Source organism: Danio rerio, chromosome 3 (assembly GCF_052040795.2).
Source record: "Danio rerio strain M-AB ecotype USA chromosome 3, GRCz13ab, whole genome shotgun sequence".
NCBI classification, from domain to species: domain Eukaryota; kingdom Metazoa; phylum Chordata; class Actinopteri; order Cypriniformes; family Danionidae; genus Danio; species Danio rerio.
In genome coordinates this window covers 5,542,501-5,561,758 of record NC_141023.1, presented here as the reverse complement: position 1 = coordinate 5,561,758, position 19,258 = coordinate 5,542,501, and the positions used below count along the sequence as shown (strand labels likewise).

Genomic DNA, 19,258 nt, shown 5'->3' with positions numbered 1-19,258 from the left:
AGTCAAATAATTTTGATATACTGTATGACCTTATTTCAATGTATGTGATAATTTTACAACTTTTTAAAATTCTTAATGAATGTTTTGTCTGTACACTCACATTTCTGGCATATTTACTGTATGTGTGTATGTTGTTTTTAATTATTTGTTGGATTTCTCATTTGTATTATTAATTTAATTAAATTGAATTTTCTCGTACAGCTAAAATTATCCATTTGGTCATAGGTTTTTTTGTAAATATGGCTTATATCCATCTGTAAGTACTATAAAAACTGTACTAATAATATCAAGCCTATTTAAAGTAATTTAAATTATACATATAATTAATCTGTATTGTATTAATACTTCACAATTTCCTACACAAGTTAATCAGACTAGAGGAGATGCTGTTTTAATGCAAACAATCCAGTTTTCCCCATAACTCTTTACAAACAAAAAACATATATGAAACCATTTTTTTCTAGCAAAAACTGGAAAAGGGTTTTATTAAAGAGGTCACACTTTTACTCAAGTCTTCAGATTTATATACAGAAAAAAAACAGCTGGACGATCAGATGCATTTATGTTTCTATGGTCCCCTCTTTGACGATGGCCGTAGCAAGATTACGAGCCAACGCCACTCGCAACAGCTCCGTCTTCGTGGACTCCAGATCTTCCTCCTAAAACATCAAAGAACAAACAACTTAGAGAATGAATTTTTATTAGATTAATTAATGAGCAATTCAACAATAGCATGTGGAATTAAAGTTATCAATTTTGCCTGCAATTTTGATGTAGTAATGTATTTTAACCTACAAATTTAACAAAGTTATGCATTTTACCTACAAATTTAATGTTAAGTTATGCATTTTAGATACAATTTTGATGTAAAGTTATGCATTTAGCTGCATATTAGGCATAAAGTTTTGTATTTTATCTAAAAGAATTTTAGTGTAAAGTTATGTAATTTACCTGCAAATTTAATGTAAAGTTATGCATTTTACCTGCAAATTTAATGTAAAATTATGTATTTTACCTGTAAATTTGGCGTAAAGTTGTGTAATTTACCTGCAAATTTTGTGTAAAGTTATGTATTTTTATCTGCAAATGTAACAAAGTTATGCATTTTACCTGCAAATTTAAAGTTATATATTTTATCTGCAAGGTTGGCATAAAGTTATGCATTTTACCTGGGAATTTAATGTAAAATGTATTTTATCTGTAAATTTGGTGTAAAGTTATGCATTTTACCTGCAAATTTTGCATAATTTATGTATGCTTACCTGCAAATGTAACATAAAGTTTTGTATTTTACCTGTAAGTTTGGCATAAAGTTATGTTTTTACCTGCATATTTAGTCTAAAGTTATGTAATTTACCTGCAAATTTGGCGTTAAGTTTTTGTATTTTTTTCTAAAAGAAATTTAGTGTAAATTTATGTATTTTACCTGCAAATTTAATGTTAAGTTTAGTATTTTACCTGCAAATCTATTGTAAAGTTATGCATTTTATCTGCAAGACTGGCGTAAAGTTATGCATTTTACCTGCAAACTTAATGTAAAGTTATGAACTTTACCTGCAAATTTATTGTAAAGTTCTGTATTTTACCTGCAAATTTGATGTAAAGTTCTGTATTTTATCAGCAAATTTGGCATAAAGATCTGTATTTTACCTACAAATTTAATGTAAAGTTAAGAACTTTACCCGCAAATTTAATGTAAATTTCTGTATTTTACCTGCAAATTTAATGTAAAGTTTTGTATTTTACCTGCAAATTTTACGTTAAGTTTTGTATTTTACCTGCAAATTTACCGTAAAGTTTTGTATTTTACCTGCAAATTTAACGTTAAGTTTTGTATTTTACCTGCAAATTTACCGTTAAGTTTTGTATTCTACCTGCAAATTTAACGTTAGGTTTTGTATTTTACCTGCAAATTTACCGTTAAGTTTTGTATTCTACCTGCAAATTTAACGTTAGGTTTTGCATTTTATCTGCAAGATTGGTGTAAAAGTCATGCATTTTACCTGCAAACTTAATGTAAAGTTATGCATTTTACCTGCAAACTTAATTTAAAGTTATGAACTTTACCTGCAAATTTAATGTAAATTTCTATATTTTACCTGCAAATTTAATGTAAAGTTGTGATTTTTATCTGCAAGTTTGCCGTAAAGTTATGTCATTTACCTGCAAATTTGTCGTAAAGTTTTGAATTTTATCTAAAAGAAATTTGGTGTAAAGTTATGTAATTTACCTGCAAATTTTACATAAAGTTATGTATTTTACCTGCACATTCAAAGTTATGTATTTTATCTGCAAGATGGGCATAAAGTTATGCATTTTACCTGCAAATTTAATGTAAAATTATGTATTTTACTTGCAAGTTTGCCATAAAGTTATGCTTTTTACCTGCAAATTTAGAGTAAAGTTATGTAATTTACCTGCAAGTTTGGCATCAAGTTTTGTATTTTAACTAAAAGAAATTTAGTGTAAAGTTATGTATTTTACCTGCAAATTTAAAGTAGTTATGCACTTTATCTGCAAAATTGGCAAAACGTTATGCATTTTACCTGCAAATTTAATGTAAAGTTATGTATTTTAACTGCAAATTTAAAGTAGTTATGCACTTTATCTGCAAAATTGGCAAAAAGTTATGCATTTTACCTGCAAATTTAATGTAAAGTTGTGTATTTTACCTGCAAATTTAATGTAAAGTTATGTATTTTACCTGCAAATTTAAAGTTAGGTATTTTACCTGCAGAATTGGCGTAAAGTTATGCATTTTACCTGCAAATTTAATGTAAAGTTATGTATTTTATCTGTAAATTAAGTGTAAAATTATGTAATTTACCTGCACATTTTGCGTTAAGTTTTGTATTTATCTAAAAGAAATTTAGTGTAAAGGTATGTATTTTACCCCTCAAATTTAACAAAGCTATGTATTTTACATGCAAATTTGGTGTAAAGTTACTCAGGTTTAGTAAATATAGACATTTTCACACAAAATAAGAAAGCAAAAAAACAATTACTGAGCTAGTTTTGAGATAATTAGACTAAATACACTGCTTAGAATAAGTGTTACAATACTTTATGACATTTTTTCCCCTTTCAAGAAATCTTACCCAGTATAATTATCTTACTGCATTGGCAGATCGTTTTAACTTGTTTCTAGTCTGCATCTTCTTAAATCTTCTTAAATTTATTTCTCATATTTAGATGGTTGTTTTACCTGCTCCATCTGATTGGAGTCTTTGGTTCCTGAGTTGAGCTCTTCCAGACAGGACATGAGCTCATACGTCTGATCCACTGTGAAGATCACCTGTACAGGCAAACAAACACAGCCAGTCAAGCTAAAAAATGCTTACAACGCTAACAGACTATAAGTTAAGCTGACGGACAAAAATAGTCATTAGTCATGATGTAGGAGTATGGTTTTCCCTGCCCACCAAATTAATTGACAGAAGCGTATTAACATGTCTCCATAGTAACAAATGTAAACATGTCCACAAAACAAGATTTGTAAAAAAAACTGGTATTAAAAGATCTGTTCCAACTCAACTGCACCTAGAAAATGTGCAAAACAGAGTAAAGTTAACCGTGTGTGTGTGTGTGTGTGTGTGTGTATGAGTGACCTCCTCCTGCTCCAGCAGTGGTAGTGCGTCAGTCAGCAGGGTCATCCACAGACTGCGTGGAGCGATCTTCGCCATCATGAGTGACAGCAGGAGTTTGGCCGCATCTGAGAATCGATTCTCACCGTAAAGCCTGTGAAACTCACGATACTTTCCTACAAACACACACATTTGTATTGGTGACTTGTGGCGACATTCCATAAGACATGTTTTTATACTTTATAATCTATTTTTTAAACACTACTCCAACACTACCATTCACAGGAAATGTATTTACTTTTCTGGCTGCATCTGAAATCGCCTACTACTAGAGTATGTGCTACATTTGAATTTACTTTACGACCATTAAAAAGTATGTTCTATACAGTATGAATGTGATACTTCTCAAAACCTCCAAAATCATGAACTACTCGAACCTGCAAACTACTCAAAACCGCCTACTTCTCAAAAATCGTCAACTAGTTGAAAACGCCCACTACTCAAAAAAATCGCCAACTACTAAGAAAGGCCAACCACTCAAAAATCGTCAACTACTTGAAAAACGCCAACTACTTAAAAATTGTCAACTATTTGAAAACGGCAACTACTCAAAAATAGTCAACTACTTGAAAATGCCAGCTACTCAAAAATTGTCAACAACTTAAAAACGCCAAATACTCAAAAATCAGCAACTACTTGAAAACGCCAAGTACTCAACAACCCACCAACTACTTGAAACCACCAACTACTCTAAACTGTGCACTTCTCGAAAATCGGCAAGTACTCAAAACCACCTACTTCTCAAAAATCGACAACTTCTTGAAACCGCAAACTACTCCAAATCGCCAACTACTCGACACCGCAATTACTCGAAAACCTCCAACTTATCAAAACCGCCTACTACTCGAAAATCGGCAACTTCTCAAAACTGACAAGTGCTCAAAACCACCAACTCGATACCGCGAACTACTCCAAACGACCAACTATTCTGAACCGTCTGCTTCTCGAAAATCACCAAGTATGTGAAATCGCCAACTACTTGCAACAGCCTACTTTTCGAAAATCAGCAACTACTCAAAAACGACAGCAACTCAAAACCATCAACTACTCAAAACTGCCAACTACACGACACCACCAACTCAAAACCGCCAATAACTCCAAACCATCAACTATTCTGAACTGCCTACTTCTCAAAAATTACCCAATACTTAAAAACGCCAACTACATGCAACCGCCTACTTCTCGAAAAATCTGCAACTACTCAAAACAGCCAGCGACTCAAAACCATCAACTACTCAAAACTGCCAACTACTCGAAACCACCAACTTCTGAAAAATCTGCAACTACCTAAAACCACCAACTACGGCTGGCAACTACGCAAAATCACCTTTTTCTCGAAAATCTGCAACTACTCGAACAGATTCGTTAACTATTCGAACACCAACTACTCGAAAAACCACTAACATAACCCCAGTTTCATAGGGTTTGTTGCTTTTTTTCATTGATTAACTCCATATATAGTACAGTATAACCAAATAAAACAGTTTTTTTGGCTCAGTGCTGATAGCGGAACGGTTGCCAAGCAATAGTCACAGGTGTGTGTTTGTAGAGTATTTTACAACAGCTTTAAACACGCCTTAACCAATCAAAATCAAGAACTGAAACTATAAGTCTAATAATGGCCGTTTCATACTAAAATATTTTGCTAGAGCTGAATGTATGTGCCTTTGCTAAAGATAGCGACTGAATATTGACTTGGACATTTAATACTGGATTATGTTTGTGCATATTAATGTGCATTAAAAAACTGATCACAGCTAGAGCAAGAAATCTAAATGAAGGTACTGTGCCAGAGCAGAGAATAAACGTCACATTGATCCATATTTCACACAAACCCCATCATTTGCATCATGTTGTACCTAAAAACGTCAGTCTGTCACTGAGCAGCATGGCAGGACCCAGATTATCCAACACATCCAGATCTGTGAAAGAGCCCTTATTACTGTAATCCTGAAGAAACCTGCGGAAAACACAAGAGCAGTTGAATAACTTTTTTCAGGGTTTTTTTAATTTGTTATAGCTGAAAAATCAAGCTTATTTCACCAAATATTGAATATTCCTAATTCTTCTGAAATTAAAACATTAATTATTAAGATAATGGTTATTTATTTTATTTTAATGCAAAAAATGTCAATTAAAAATAATAATTTAAAATGATTTACAGTTCATTTTGCTCTATTCTACTCTAGCCATTTAGAGTTTTTTTCTGTTTTGTTTATTTGTTGGGACTGAAAATACTGAATTTAATACTTAATACACCTAAAAAATAAAATACTAAGAATTATAGTTATTTTTTTATTTTATTTTATTAAACGCAAAAAAAATCTAAATTACAATAATAATAATATTTAATATATTGGCAATTTTATTTTGTTCAATTGTTGGGAATAAAACGTATGAGTTGTTTCTCCAAATATTGGTCCAAAAAAAACATTGGTATTTTTTCTTGTATATTAATATGTTAGCAAAACATGCATATACATTACTTTTAGTTATATATTTTAAAATCTATAAAGTTTGATTATACACTTTTTTTACATTTTAAGCAACAGCAACAAACACTCTAAATTATAGAAAGAAATTTTATACAAAAATGACGTTTTACTTGAACACATGAACTTGCAAATTGTACATTCAGAGAAACTGAGGATTATCATGTGCTTATTTTATCACATTATTGTGTGTGTGTGTGTGTGTGTGTGTGTGTGTGTGTGTGTGTGAGAGACCTCTCGGAGATGAGTGTAGCGAGCGCGGCGTCTTTTGCTCTGATACTCCAGGACAGAGCAGATCCCAGTCTGTTGTTCCTCAGAGCTCTTTTAGCCATGATCTTACAGATACTGCGCACTGAAACAAACACACACACACACGCACGCACACATTATTAACTTATATAACTTTATACAGTCTCTGCATTACACCCTTTTGCATTTAGGATAGGCTGCGTATGAAATCGCCAACTACTCAAAATCACCAACTACCTGAAAATCGATCTACTACTCAAAAGAATTTACTACTCGAAACAGTTTAATTATCCTTAAAAAAAAAATCTCAAACTACTTGAAACTGTCTACTAATTTTATATCAACTATTCGAAAATCGCCAACTACTTGAAAATCACCAACCACTCAAAGAACACCTACTACTCAAAACCGCTTACTACTCGAAAACGCCTAAAACTCTGAAATTCCCAACTATTCAAAAATCACCTACTACTCCAAAATCGAAAACCCCCTGAAAAATCGTCAACCATTAATTGGTAACTACTTGACCCACCTACTACTCTAAAATCACCAACTATTAGAAAATCACCAACCACCTGACAACTGCTAACTACTCAAAAAAAAAAATCACCAACTACTCTAAACTGCCAACTAATCTAAAATCAACACCTATTCAAAAATTACTACTCAAAAATCACCAAACTCTCAAAAATTGCATACTATTGGAAATCACTTACCACTCGAAAATCGCCTACAACTCAAAATCACCATCTTTTCGAAAAATCGCCTACTACTCGGAAATCACCAACCACTTAGAAATAATCAACTACCGATCAGCAACTTGAATATCGATCTACTACTCGAAACAATTAACTATTTCGGGGAAAAAACAAAACAAACAAACCAACAAAAAAAGCTTACTACTCGAAACCGCCAACTACTTTATGAGCACCACCAACCAAAATTACCAACCACCCGAATATTGTCAACTTCTCGAAACTGCCTACAACTCTAAAATCACCAACTATTCGAAAACCAACAACCACCCGAAAATTGCCTACTACCAGAAACTGCCAACTACTTGAAACTGCCTACTTCTCTAAAAATCACCCACTACTCGAAAATCACATACCACTTAAAATCGCCAACTAGTTGAAACTGCCTACTACTCTAAAATCATTAACTATTTGAAAATCGTATACTACTCAAAAACTGCCAACTAGTCGAAATTGCCGACTACTTTAAAATCACTAACTTTTTAAAAATCATCTACTACTCAAAAATCCGCAACTAGTTGAAACAGCCTTCTACTCTAAAATCACTATTCAAAAATTGTCTACTACTCAAAAATTGACAAATAGTCTAAACTGCCTACTACTCTAAAATCACTATTTGAAAATCGTCTATTACTCAAAAATCGCCAACTAATGGAAACTGCAGACTACTCAATATTCATTAACTATTTAAAAATAGTCTACTACTCAAAAATCTCCAACTTGTCAAAACTGCTTACTACTGTAAAATCATTAACTATTAAAAAATCATCTACCACTCAAAAATTGACAACTACTCGAAACTGCCCACTACTTTAAAATCACCAACTATTCGCAAATAGTCCAAAATGAAAATAGTCCAAAAAAACTCCAAAATGCCAACTATTCACAAATTCCCTCATGTGGCATTATGGGGTAGCATAGCATCCATTAGATGCACTCCAGAATTTCGCTGTAAGTAGTAGGTCATCCGGGTACTTCTTACCTACTGTTTTTCTAAATGAATTCGGACATACTATTCAGCTCGCATAATTTAAAAAAAAAATTACTATATAGTAGAAAAGAAAGTGATTTTGAACGCAGCCCATGTTTTATGATAAGATGCTTGATGCGATATGTAAATTTTGCACACAGTAAATTGTCCACTTTGTATGCAAGCGTATGTTACGCACCCTGTTCACTCATCTGTCGGTCTTCACAGATGCGCAGGACTTTAATGGCTTTGCGTTCGGTGTCGAGCGGCACTCTCTCGATCTGCAGCTCCAGATACACGCGACCAAACTCAGGACAGTGGTCCAAATAATCCACCGCCAGCTGCCACAGACTGAACATCACAGCAGATGAACATTAAGCATAGACAGATCAACATCACAGCATTTCTGATGTCTCCATTCATGCAAACACTCAAGAACTTATTTCAAATCTATCCATTTCAACTATGCACTAGAGATGCAACGATTAACCGGTTTCACTATTTACCGCGCTTTAATTTGTCACGGTTAATTAATTGTAAAGGCTTCTCAACACCGTGTTTCGGCACCGATGGGGTGTCACGGATGAAATTGAAGAAAGGGGGGGGGGGGTTCGCAGATATAACTGAGGACGTGGGTGGGTGAGGGAGGTGTCGCGGACGCTGCCCTCTCCATTCAGCCGTCCTAGGCGCGGATATGATTGAGGACGAAGGTGGTGAGGGAGGTGTCGTGGACATAACCGAGGACGCGGGTGTTGAGGGAGGTGTCGCGGATATAACTGAGGATGTGGGTGGAGAGGGAGGTATCGCGGATATAACTGAGGACGCGGGTGGTGAGGGAGGTGTCGCGGACATAACTGAGGACGCGAGTGTTGAGGGAGGTGTCGCGGACGCCCCCCTCTCTATTCTGCCGCCCTAGGCGTGGATATGACTGAGGACGAGGGTGTTGAGGGAGGTGTCTTGGATATAACTGAGGATGCAGGTGTTGAGGGAGGTGTCGCGGACATAACCGAGGACGCGGGTGTTGAGGGAGGTGTCTTGGATATAACTGAGGATGCGGGTGTTGAGGGAGGTGTCGCGGACATAACCGAGGACGCGGGTGGTGAGGGAGGTGTCGAGGACATAACCGAGGACGAGGGTGGTAAGGGAGGTGTCGCGGACATAAACGAGGACGAGGGTGGTGAGGGAGGTGTCGCGGACATAACCGAGGACGCGGGTGGTGAGGGAGGTGTCGCGGACATAACCGAGGACGCGGGTGGTGAGGGAGGTATCGCGGACATAACCGAGGACGAGGGTGGTGAGGGAGGTGTCGCGGACATAACCGAGGACGCGGGTGTTGAGGAAGGTGTCGCGGACATAAGCGAGGACGCGGGTGTTGAGGGAGGTGTCGCTGACATAACCGAGGACACGGGTGGTGAGGGAGGTGTCGCGGACATAACCGAGGACGCGGGTGTTGAGGGAGGTGTCGCGGACATAACCGAGGACGCGGGTGGTGAGGGAGGTGTCGCGGACATAACCAAGGACGAGGGTGGTGAGGGAGGTGTCGCGGACATAACCGAGGACGAGGGTGGTGAGGGAGGTGTCGCGGACATAACCGAGGACGCGGGTGGTGAGGGAGGTATTGCAGACATAACCAAGGACGAGGGTGGTGAGGGAGGTGTCGCGGACATAACCGAGGACGAGGGTGGTGAGGGAGGTGTCGCGGACATAACCGAGGACGAGGGTGGTGAGGGAGGTGTCGCGGACATAACCGAGGACGAGGGTGGTGAGGGAGATGTGGCGGACATAACTGAGGACGGGTGGTAGGGAGGTGTCGCGGACGCCTCTTTCTTTACTCTGCCGCCTAGGTCGCCTCTATGGATGCGCTGGCCTTGCTAACACTGTATCATGGCCAAAGAAGCTCACCTTTACCAAGTTTAAACTGAATCTGCGGCTAACGACAACAGTATTGTGCTGGTGGTCATCGCGAGAATCCTGCTCTGCCCCGCTTGTATGGGCCGGCTGTAAGTAAGACTTTTTTCCTTTCTTTTGTCCATTTTTTCTGTTTATTAAATTGACGTACATATAAAAACAATAGTGCAAAACAAATATTTCGTACTGCAATGCTTCATTTTTTTATGCAAACCATGGATTTATTTTTCATAAAGTACCAGTAGGACTTTTTATAGCAGATAACTCGCATTCAAGGCACAGGAATAATGAGAAATGTTATTCATTGTTAGTATTATTGTCATCTTCGTCATCATTAATATTTTATAATTATTAGACATTCATTTTGGAATTATTGAGCAAACATCAAGTCATTACAGCATTAGTTAAATAGTTGTTTCTAGTTTTTGTTAGTCCTGATTGCAGTGGTGCTCATTCATTTTTGGTGGGTGCTCCTAAATTTTTTCTGGTGCTCCTACATTTTTAAAAAATAGGGGGATTTCAAGCCCTGCATTGGACAAATACTGTTTTTTTATTTATTCTTATTTTTATTTATTTATTATTCTGTCATTTATTTGCAGTGTAAAATTATTTTTGTTTAAATGTCAAAAAAATTCATTTATTTTTAAGCACAAAGGGAAAAATGTACTATTATTTGTTTTTTTTCTAAATTATTTTGTGCTGTATTAATTAGTTTCAGAGCAACAATAAATAACACTGTAAAATATAAAGAGTTTTCATCTTATTCTAAACTAGTGGGGTTTGAAAATTAATGAATGCATAATAATCGTGATAACCGTGAAACCGTGATTATTTCTCAGATTATAAAAATACAACCAAAACCTATTATCGTTGCATCCCTGCTATGCACACATGTTTATACTTGAGTTAATATTAAGAATAATTCTGAATAAATGAGTGAATTAATTCATATATATGATGTGTTTGAGTCACCTGTGGTGTGTGAAGAGACCCGAGGCGTACTCCAAAACCAGAAACTCACGCAGATTAGACCCAAAACTACAAACACACAACAGCAAATCAATCCAAGCAAATATTATATTGAATAATATGCAAATGCTGTGCCTGAAATATTGATAACACGAACATTATTGGTCATAGTTCTTTTACAAGACTTAAATGAATCCATATGTCTGACATTTAAATACTTTCAATGTATGAGGGAACCCTGACTCATGTCATAAATTTAATTTCTGACATTATAAGCATGTTACAGATATGTTAAAGTATTAGTGTGTGTGTGTGTGTGATACTCACTGCAGGTTGTGTGACTGCAAAAGTTTGCAGTGATCCAGCAGGTCGGTCAGATGTGCCACAAACCACCAGTTGTTGAGCGCGATGCTGCGGAAAACATCCAACAAGTGTGTGTGTGTGTTAGTTTAGTTCAGTCTCTTCACCAATGTTCATTACAACAGCAGATATTTTACTCACATTTTAAATGTGCGGCTTTGTAATGTAATGTTTTTTATATAGCGCATTTATCGTGTATGGCCATACACCCAAAGTGCTTCACAATCATGAGAGGGGTCTCTCCACACCACCACCAGTGTGCACCGTCCACTTGGATGATGTGACGGCAGCAACAGGACAACGGCGCCAGTGTGCTCACCACACACCAGCTATAGGTGGAGTGGAGAGACAGTGATAGAGCCAATTCGGTGGAAGGGGATGATTGGGAGGCCATGATTGTAAGAGCTGATAGAGGGACTTTGGCCTGGACACCGGGGTTACACCCCTGCTCTTTCACGAGAAGTGCCATGGGATTTTTAATGACCACTGAGAGTCAGGACCTCGGTTTAATGTCTCATCAGAAAGACGGCACCCACTGACAGTGTAGTGTCCCCTTCACTTATCTGGGGCATTAGGACTCATGCAGACCACAGGTTGAGTGTCCCCTGCTGGCCTCACTAACACCACTTCCAACAGCAACCTAGTGTTCCCTAGCGGTCTCCCATCCAGGTACTAACCAGGCTCAGCCCTGCTTAGCTTCAGTGAGTAACCGGTCTTGGGCTGCAGGATGATATGACTGTATATATAAGCTTTCATCTTAGGCCATGTCCACACATACACGGCTATTTTTATAAACAGGATTTCCCACACTTTTGTTTTTAAAAATTCTCTGCCCACTTGAATGAGCAAAAATGCACTGTGATGCATGTTAAGGGGACACTGAATCAACAGGGGGCGATAATGACACTCCAAGCAAGCAATAAAGCATTAGCACAAGAGTAGGGAGTCAACGGATCCTTCCAGAACTGAACAAATCACAGACCAAATTATTCTTAAAAGATTGATTGGTGCCTACATGTCTGAGCCTTGATTTCATTTTCAAAGCAATCCACAGGCACCCAGCAAAAGGTTATCCAGCGCATGACTTGCCAGTCGCAGTCACAAACGCTTGCTAATTAACTCGACAACCTAAAACAATAAAAAGAGGCTACACTCACAGACCTCCAAACAGGTTTTCGAGATGGCACTTGGTGATGAATGAAATCTACAGAATGTTTGTGAAATACTTTATGTTTGGTATTGATTGAAAGCTAGGAAAGTTTCAAATGGATTGGTTTATGTGAAGAAACCATACTATGAAAGGTGTCCATGTTCATTCATTCATTTTCTTGTCGGCTTAGTCCCTTTATTAATCCGTGGTCACCACAGCGGAATGAACCGCCAACTTATCCAGCAAGTTTTTACGCAGCGGATGCCCTTCCAGCCGCAACCCATCTCTGGGAAGGTGTCGAGATCCCAAAGCGCTTATGTTTCAAAACACTGCACCGAAGCATGATTCGAAACACGCAGGTCATGTGACCAAGGTGATTCGAAATACCCAGGTCACGTAAACAAAAATGACCACTAGGTGTCACTGTAGAAATGGGATACAAAATACTTTGAAGCTTCAACTGTTTCAGTGTTTCATGAAGTCTTTCTTTTGCCCACCTAAGTTTGGAAAATCTTGGCCACAGCTTTCATAAAGTTTCGGTTTTAATGAACTGACACTGCATTTTTGTGAGGACACAGCAAACCCACGTAAGAAAATAATGCGGTTTGAAAATACTTATGTCGACAGTGCCTTATATATATATATATATATATTCATTCATTCATTCATTCATTTTCTTGTTGGCTTAGTCCCTTTATTAATCTGGGGTCGCCACAGTGGAATGAACCACCAACTTATCCAGCACGTTTTTACGCAGCGGATGCCCTTCCAGCCGCAACCCATCTCTGGGAAAATATATATATATATATATATATATATATATATATATATATATATATATATATATATATGTGTGTATTTTATTCTTAAAGTGCACAGATAAACAATCAAACTACAGCCACATGCAACAATAATTCTTCTATTTGCATAGCTAACGGTTATTACCCTTTTAGTAAGGTTGATTACTATGATAGCAACTCAAAAGTACATTTTCAAGCAGTTTGTAAAAAAACTTTGCAAACTCAGCATTACAATTAAAGCAATTTCAAGGATTTCCAGCACCTGTACAAATCCTAAAAACTGTACAACAACTAAATATTGGAGTAGTTAGACTGGGGGAAAAACAGAATAGGGATGTCACAGCAATGAGATTCTTATATCTGTAATTGTGCGCAAATCAAAAGTAAAAGTTAGAGCGTGTTGATCAGGTTTAGTGTACATGCTACATTCCACGTATGTTTTGTGGTTTTTAGTTTTCTGTGGTGCTCTCTCTGCCTTTTTCCTGTTGTGTATTCTGTGCTGCCCCAGATGTCGAAAAGGCTGTCAATCATCATTTTGACATTGCATGGTGCACCAATCAGGAGCATTTAAAAGCCTCTGTGTGTGTGTGTGTGTGTGTGTGTATGTGTGTGTGCGCTGAAAGAGTAAACACACCTGCAGTCTTTGATCACCTGATGCAGGTCAAACTCAAACGCAGACAACAGGATGATGTCCAGAGGCTCCGGCGTCGCCCGCGGACCCAGAAACATGTTCATACTGGACTGAGAACAACATAGAGTCAAATTATAGATTCAGTCACTGTCAGATCCAGAAAAACAACTGCAGATTTCAGTGCAGGACTAATTCTGCTCTCAGCTGTCTGTGTATCAGAGAGTTCACTGCTTTGTGTGTGTGTGTGTGTGTGTGTGTGTGTGTGTGTGTGTGTGTGTGTGTGTGTGTGTGTGTGTGTGTGTGTGTGTGTGTGTTGAGTTATTATAGTTAACTAAATCCTGTACTAAAATAAAAAATTGTCACTTGAATTTAAGATTTTTAAATTTTTACAATTATTTCACCTGGTTGCTAATTAAACATTTCTTATTTTTATTAAGTTTAGCTTGTTGCTATAAATTTTTATAAAGATTGTAGCATGTTTATTGTCAATTTTTTTATGAAACAATAAAATCGCTAAACTTAACGTATTTCCTACATGAACTTGAAACATTCAATTCAAAATATAAAGATGAACTAAACTAACAAAAACAAACAAACAAAATTAATTACAGGAACTATAGACATTTAAATCAATAAAAACATATTACTATAAAAAAAGAAGAAAATCTAATAATTAAAATGAAAACAGAAAAATTAATTAAAAACACAATTAACCGAAATATAAATATCCGATCAATTTATCTATTTTTTTTGTTAGTTTGACTATTTTTTTTATGTTGCTTAACATGAACTAAATATAAATTATTAATCATAATTACTTGACATTTTAATTACTCATAATGACTTAAATTATTTTATATAAAATTAATTATAAAAAATTATTCAAAGTATGCAAAAATAATTTTAGAGAAATACAAAAAAAAATGTAAAGAAAGACTTTATAAAATATATAAAAATAAAACCAATAACCAAAAAACACAAAAAATATATATTTTACAAACTATTTATTATTTCAATATTTCATATAAATATTATTTTGAATGATATTAAAAGTTTTAGCAATATATTTCTTTTGTTTGCTTTAGCATTATGCATTAAAATGTTTAAAACCTAAATCGAAAGTAAATAAAATCCTTAGACCACACTAATGCTGTGTTCACACCAGACGCGGCATGCGCAAATAATTTGTGCTATTCACGTATAAATAGACGTGTGAACATTTTGAGTTTACTCGCTTCATTCACACGTCAAATTCACTTCACAACAGATGCAGATTCGTGTCAAGGGCGGGGTTTCTGTCTGCCCAGTGACTCTAGCTTCATTGCTAAATTGCTAACATGGATTTTATTGGGATAGTAGCTGCGCATTATGTGCTGTAGGAAGGCTGAAAAACAGCTTTGATTTGTTTGGCCCAATGTCTTAGTCCACTAGATCCATTCAGAGGAGCAGCAGCTCTGTGAGTTCATAAACTCCTCCAGAAACTATATCTGGATGATGGAAGCTTTCAGCGGTGCTTCAGACTGAGCTAAGCTCAGTTTAATGAGCTATTGTCCGGTGTTGGCAAGAGGACTTTCTCTCGGGGCACCAACTGTAGGCGCAGATGTCTGTTTGTATCTTTGCACTGACTTTTTTATAATTATTTTTTTTTAGGGGTTTTCACATTTATTGGCATAGGACAGTGGAGATTTTATGAGAAGTATGAGAGGCAGAGAATGGAAATGATCGGCAAAGGACTTCAAGCCAGGAATCGAACTCAGGTTTCCTTAAGCACTTCGGTGCTGTGTCGAAGCACTAACCACTAGGCTATTGGCGCAGACATCTTTGCACTGACTTAACATGTAAATCACTCGCACTTGACGCTTCATCCACATCTGGTTGATTTACAAAAAAAATTTACAAAAACAAAAGACAAAAACACTATTAACAGATTAACAGATTCCAACTTTAAAATTTGAATATGTAAAATAAATAAATACCCTGGAGAAATCAAAGCTACTAAAGTAAGTGCTTGTACCTGAGCGTAGTAGTGCAGGTCAGGAGGTTTGATGGTGGGGTGAGTGAAGAGCAGCCGAGACACCAGAAAATGATACCAGGTGCTCATCAGATCCTTTTGCTCTAGAATCACATCTTCATCACCCAGCAGAATCTGAGACATACACACACACACACACACACACACACACACACACACACACACACAGAAACTGAAAACCACAGCACTTTTACAGCCCATCAGTGCATCTACACTCAGATACATCTTTGCAATCCTTGCATGGAGGAAAAAAAATGACACTGCAATATTTAGTATTCTTCTGCAACATATATATATACAGTTGAAACCAGAAGTTTACATACACTCTAAAAAAAGGAGCATAACCATTTTTTTTTTATTTCTGATGGTAATTCATACTAAACATTTACTGTTTTAGGTCCGTTAGGATTACCTAAATGATTTTTATTTGCTAAATGCCAGAATAATGAGAAAATTATTTTTAAGATGTTTTTATTAATTTCTAGACAGTCAAAAGTGTACATGCATTTCCTTGGTATTTTTTTAACTTTGCTTTTAAACTGTATAACTTTGGTCAAATGTTTTGGGTCACAAGCTTCTCACAATCGTTTGAAATAATTTTGCCCCATTCCCCCTGACATAATTGGTGTAACTGAGTCAGATTTGTAGGCTGTCTTGCTCGCACAAGCTTTTTCAACTCTGCCCACAAATTTTTTATAGGATAGAGATCAGGGCTTTGTGATGGCCACTCCAAAACATTCACTCTGTTGTAATTAAAGCACATTTGGCACTAATTTGGCAGTATGCTTAGGGTCATGGTCTGTTTGGAAGAGCCATTTGTGGCCAAGTTTTAATTTCCTGGATGATGTCTTGAGATGTCGCTTCAGTATTTCTACATAATGTTTTTTCTTCATGATGTCTTCTATGCTGTGAAGTGGACCAGTCCCTCCTGCAGCAAAACAGCCCCACAACATGATGCTGTCGCCCCCATACTTCACAGTTGGGATGGTGTTCTTAGGCTTGTAAGCTTTCCCCTTTGTCCTCCAAATGTAACTCTGGTCATTATGGCCAAACAGTTCAATCTTAGCTCCATCAGACCACAGGACATGTCTCCAAACATTAGTCTTGTCCCAGTGTAATTTAGCTAATTGTAATCTGGCTGTTTTGTTGATTCTGGCTTGTTGATTTTCCCATGTTGTCACACAAGGAAGCAGTGTGTTTGAGGTTTTCCTTCAATACTATTCTACAGTTGTGCCTCCAATTAACTCAAATGTTGTCAATCAGAAACTTCCAAAACCTTGACATCATCATCTATGCTTTATCAGAGGCAGAATAATCTTATTGTATGTAAACTTGACTTTTAAGAAAAGTTATAACAATTTCTCTAAACATATCTCTCTCATTATTCTGCTATTAAACAGAACAGAAGCAAATTTGATAATCCAAACTTACCTAAAAGAGAGAAAGTTTAGTCACATTAACATCTGACTTTTTTTAAATGGTTATGTGCCTTTTTATACAGCGTATGTAAACTTCTGGTTTCAACTGTGTCTATCAATTATAGCTGAGTACAGCATGTGATTTAAATATGACACACATATGTAAAATATAAAAAAAAAAATTGTTGTTGATTTTTTTCCCTGTAAAATTGTATATGAAACTAAATGAAAATAAAAGTTATGATAAAAAAAGGTTGGTAATCACTGATCTAGAGGGATTGGGGTGATTGTAAAAGGGAGATCAATAACCAAATGACAGGCTTGGAAAAATACCATTGAGCAAAGACAGAAAAGAAATCATCCGTCTGATATTGTGCAGCTGTAGAAATGCTGACCTTGCAGAGTGTCTCCAGCTCTGCGCTGCTGGCGAACGTGTGGTCCTGAAGACAGCGGTCACACTCCTCATGCCAGTGTCTCCATTTCACATCAAACTCAGTCAGAGTCTGAGCTCCTGCAGGCTGGGGAACACACACAAGGTTTCATTATTGATTAAGAAATCTAAGAACTGATTTTGGTAACTTTCACACTAATGTTCCATTAACATATGTTTATGGCTTAAGATCATATATTAAGCCAATATAATATAAAGTACATCCAGGAGGTTGTTATCGCAGCATAAAATCCCCCCAGGATTATTGGCAACCTGAAGTGAAGTGGAGAACAGTTATAATGTTATTCCCAGATAACAATCACTGACTATCTCAAACTCATCTGGAAACTGGGAATTGCACTAACTGTTAGGAACCATCTTCTGACTGAATAATGCGCAGGTTAGTGTATACCCCATCAGCTGTTTTAGTTTCTAACAGCTTTGCGTTTTTGACTGTTTGGCGCCATCTTGTGTCTGAATAATGCAAAGGTTAGTGTATACTCCATCAGCTGTTTTAGTTTATCTCAGCTTTGCATTTCAGACTGTTTGGCGCCATCTTGTGTCTGAATAATGTGCAGGTTAGTGTATACTCCATCAGCTGTTTTAGTTTCTGTCAGCTTTGTGTTTTGGACTGTTTGGCGCCATCTTGTGTCTGAATAATGCGCAGGTTAGTGTATACTCCATCAGCTGTTTTAGTTTATCTCAGCTTTGCATTTCAGACTGTTTGGCGCCATCTTATGTCTGAATAATGTGCAGGTTAGTGTATACTCAATCAGCTGTTTTTGTTTCTGTCAGCTTTGTGTTTTGGACTGTTTGGCGCCATCTTGTGTCTGAATAATGCGCAGGTTAGTGTATACTCCATCAGCTGTTTTAGTTTCTAACAGCTTTGCGTTTTTGACTGTTTGGCGCCATCTTGTGTCTGAATAATGTGCAGGTTAGTGTATACTCAATCAGCTGTTTTTGTTTCTGTCAGCTTTGTGTTTTGGACTGTTTGGCGCCATCTTGTGTCTGAATAATGCAAAGGTTAGTGTATACTCCATCAGCTGTTTTTGTTTCTGTCAGCTTTGTGTTTTGGACTGTTTGGCGCCATCTTGTGTCTGAATAATGTGCAGGTTAGTGTATACTCCATCAGCTGTTTTAGTTTCTGTCAGCTTTGTGTTTTGGACTGTTTGGCGCCATCTTGTGTCTGAATAATGCGCAGGTTAGTGTATACTCAATCAGCTGTTTTTGTTTCTGTCAGCTTTGTGTTTTGGACTGTTTGGCGCCATCTTGTGTCTGAATAATGCGCAGGTTAGTGTATACCCCATCAGCTGTTTTAGTTTCTAACAGCTTTGTGTTTTGGACTGTTTGGCGCCATCTTGTGTCTGAATAATGCGCAGGTTAGTGTATACTCCATCAGCTGTTGTAGTTTCTGTCAGCTTTGTGTTTTGGACTGTTTGGCGCCATCTTG

At 36.9% G+C, this 19,258-nt stretch overlaps 2 protein-coding genes across 2 annotated transcripts in view; one reads left to right on the top strand and one right to left on the bottom strand.

Moving 5' to 3' along the window:
- gga3b (golgi associated, gamma adaptin ear containing, ARF binding protein 3b) overlaps positions 1 to 19,258 on the top strand; it is an 81,800-nt gene that overhangs the window by 38,408 nt on the left and 24,134 nt on the right. The gene's annotated exons all lie outside the window — the stretch shown is intronic.
- Positions 454 to 19,258, bottom strand: part of nup85 (nucleoporin 85) — a 37,456-nt gene continuing 18,651 nt past the window's right edge. Inside the window, 11 exon segments of the mRNA NM_001003625.1 lie at positions 454 to 659; positions 3,206 to 3,295; positions 3,609 to 3,760; positions 5,504 to 5,604; positions 6,371 to 6,488; positions 8,310 to 8,461; positions 10,991 to 11,056; positions 11,315 to 11,398; positions 13,932 to 14,038; positions 15,943 to 16,074; positions 17,774 to 17,896. Coding sequence (NP_001003625.1) covers positions 561 to 659; positions 3,206 to 3,295; positions 3,609 to 3,760; positions 5,504 to 5,604; positions 6,371 to 6,488; positions 8,310 to 8,461; positions 10,991 to 11,056; positions 11,315 to 11,398; positions 13,932 to 14,038; positions 15,943 to 16,074; positions 17,774 to 17,896 — 1,224 coding nt within the window. The 3' untranslated portion in view covers positions 454 to 560.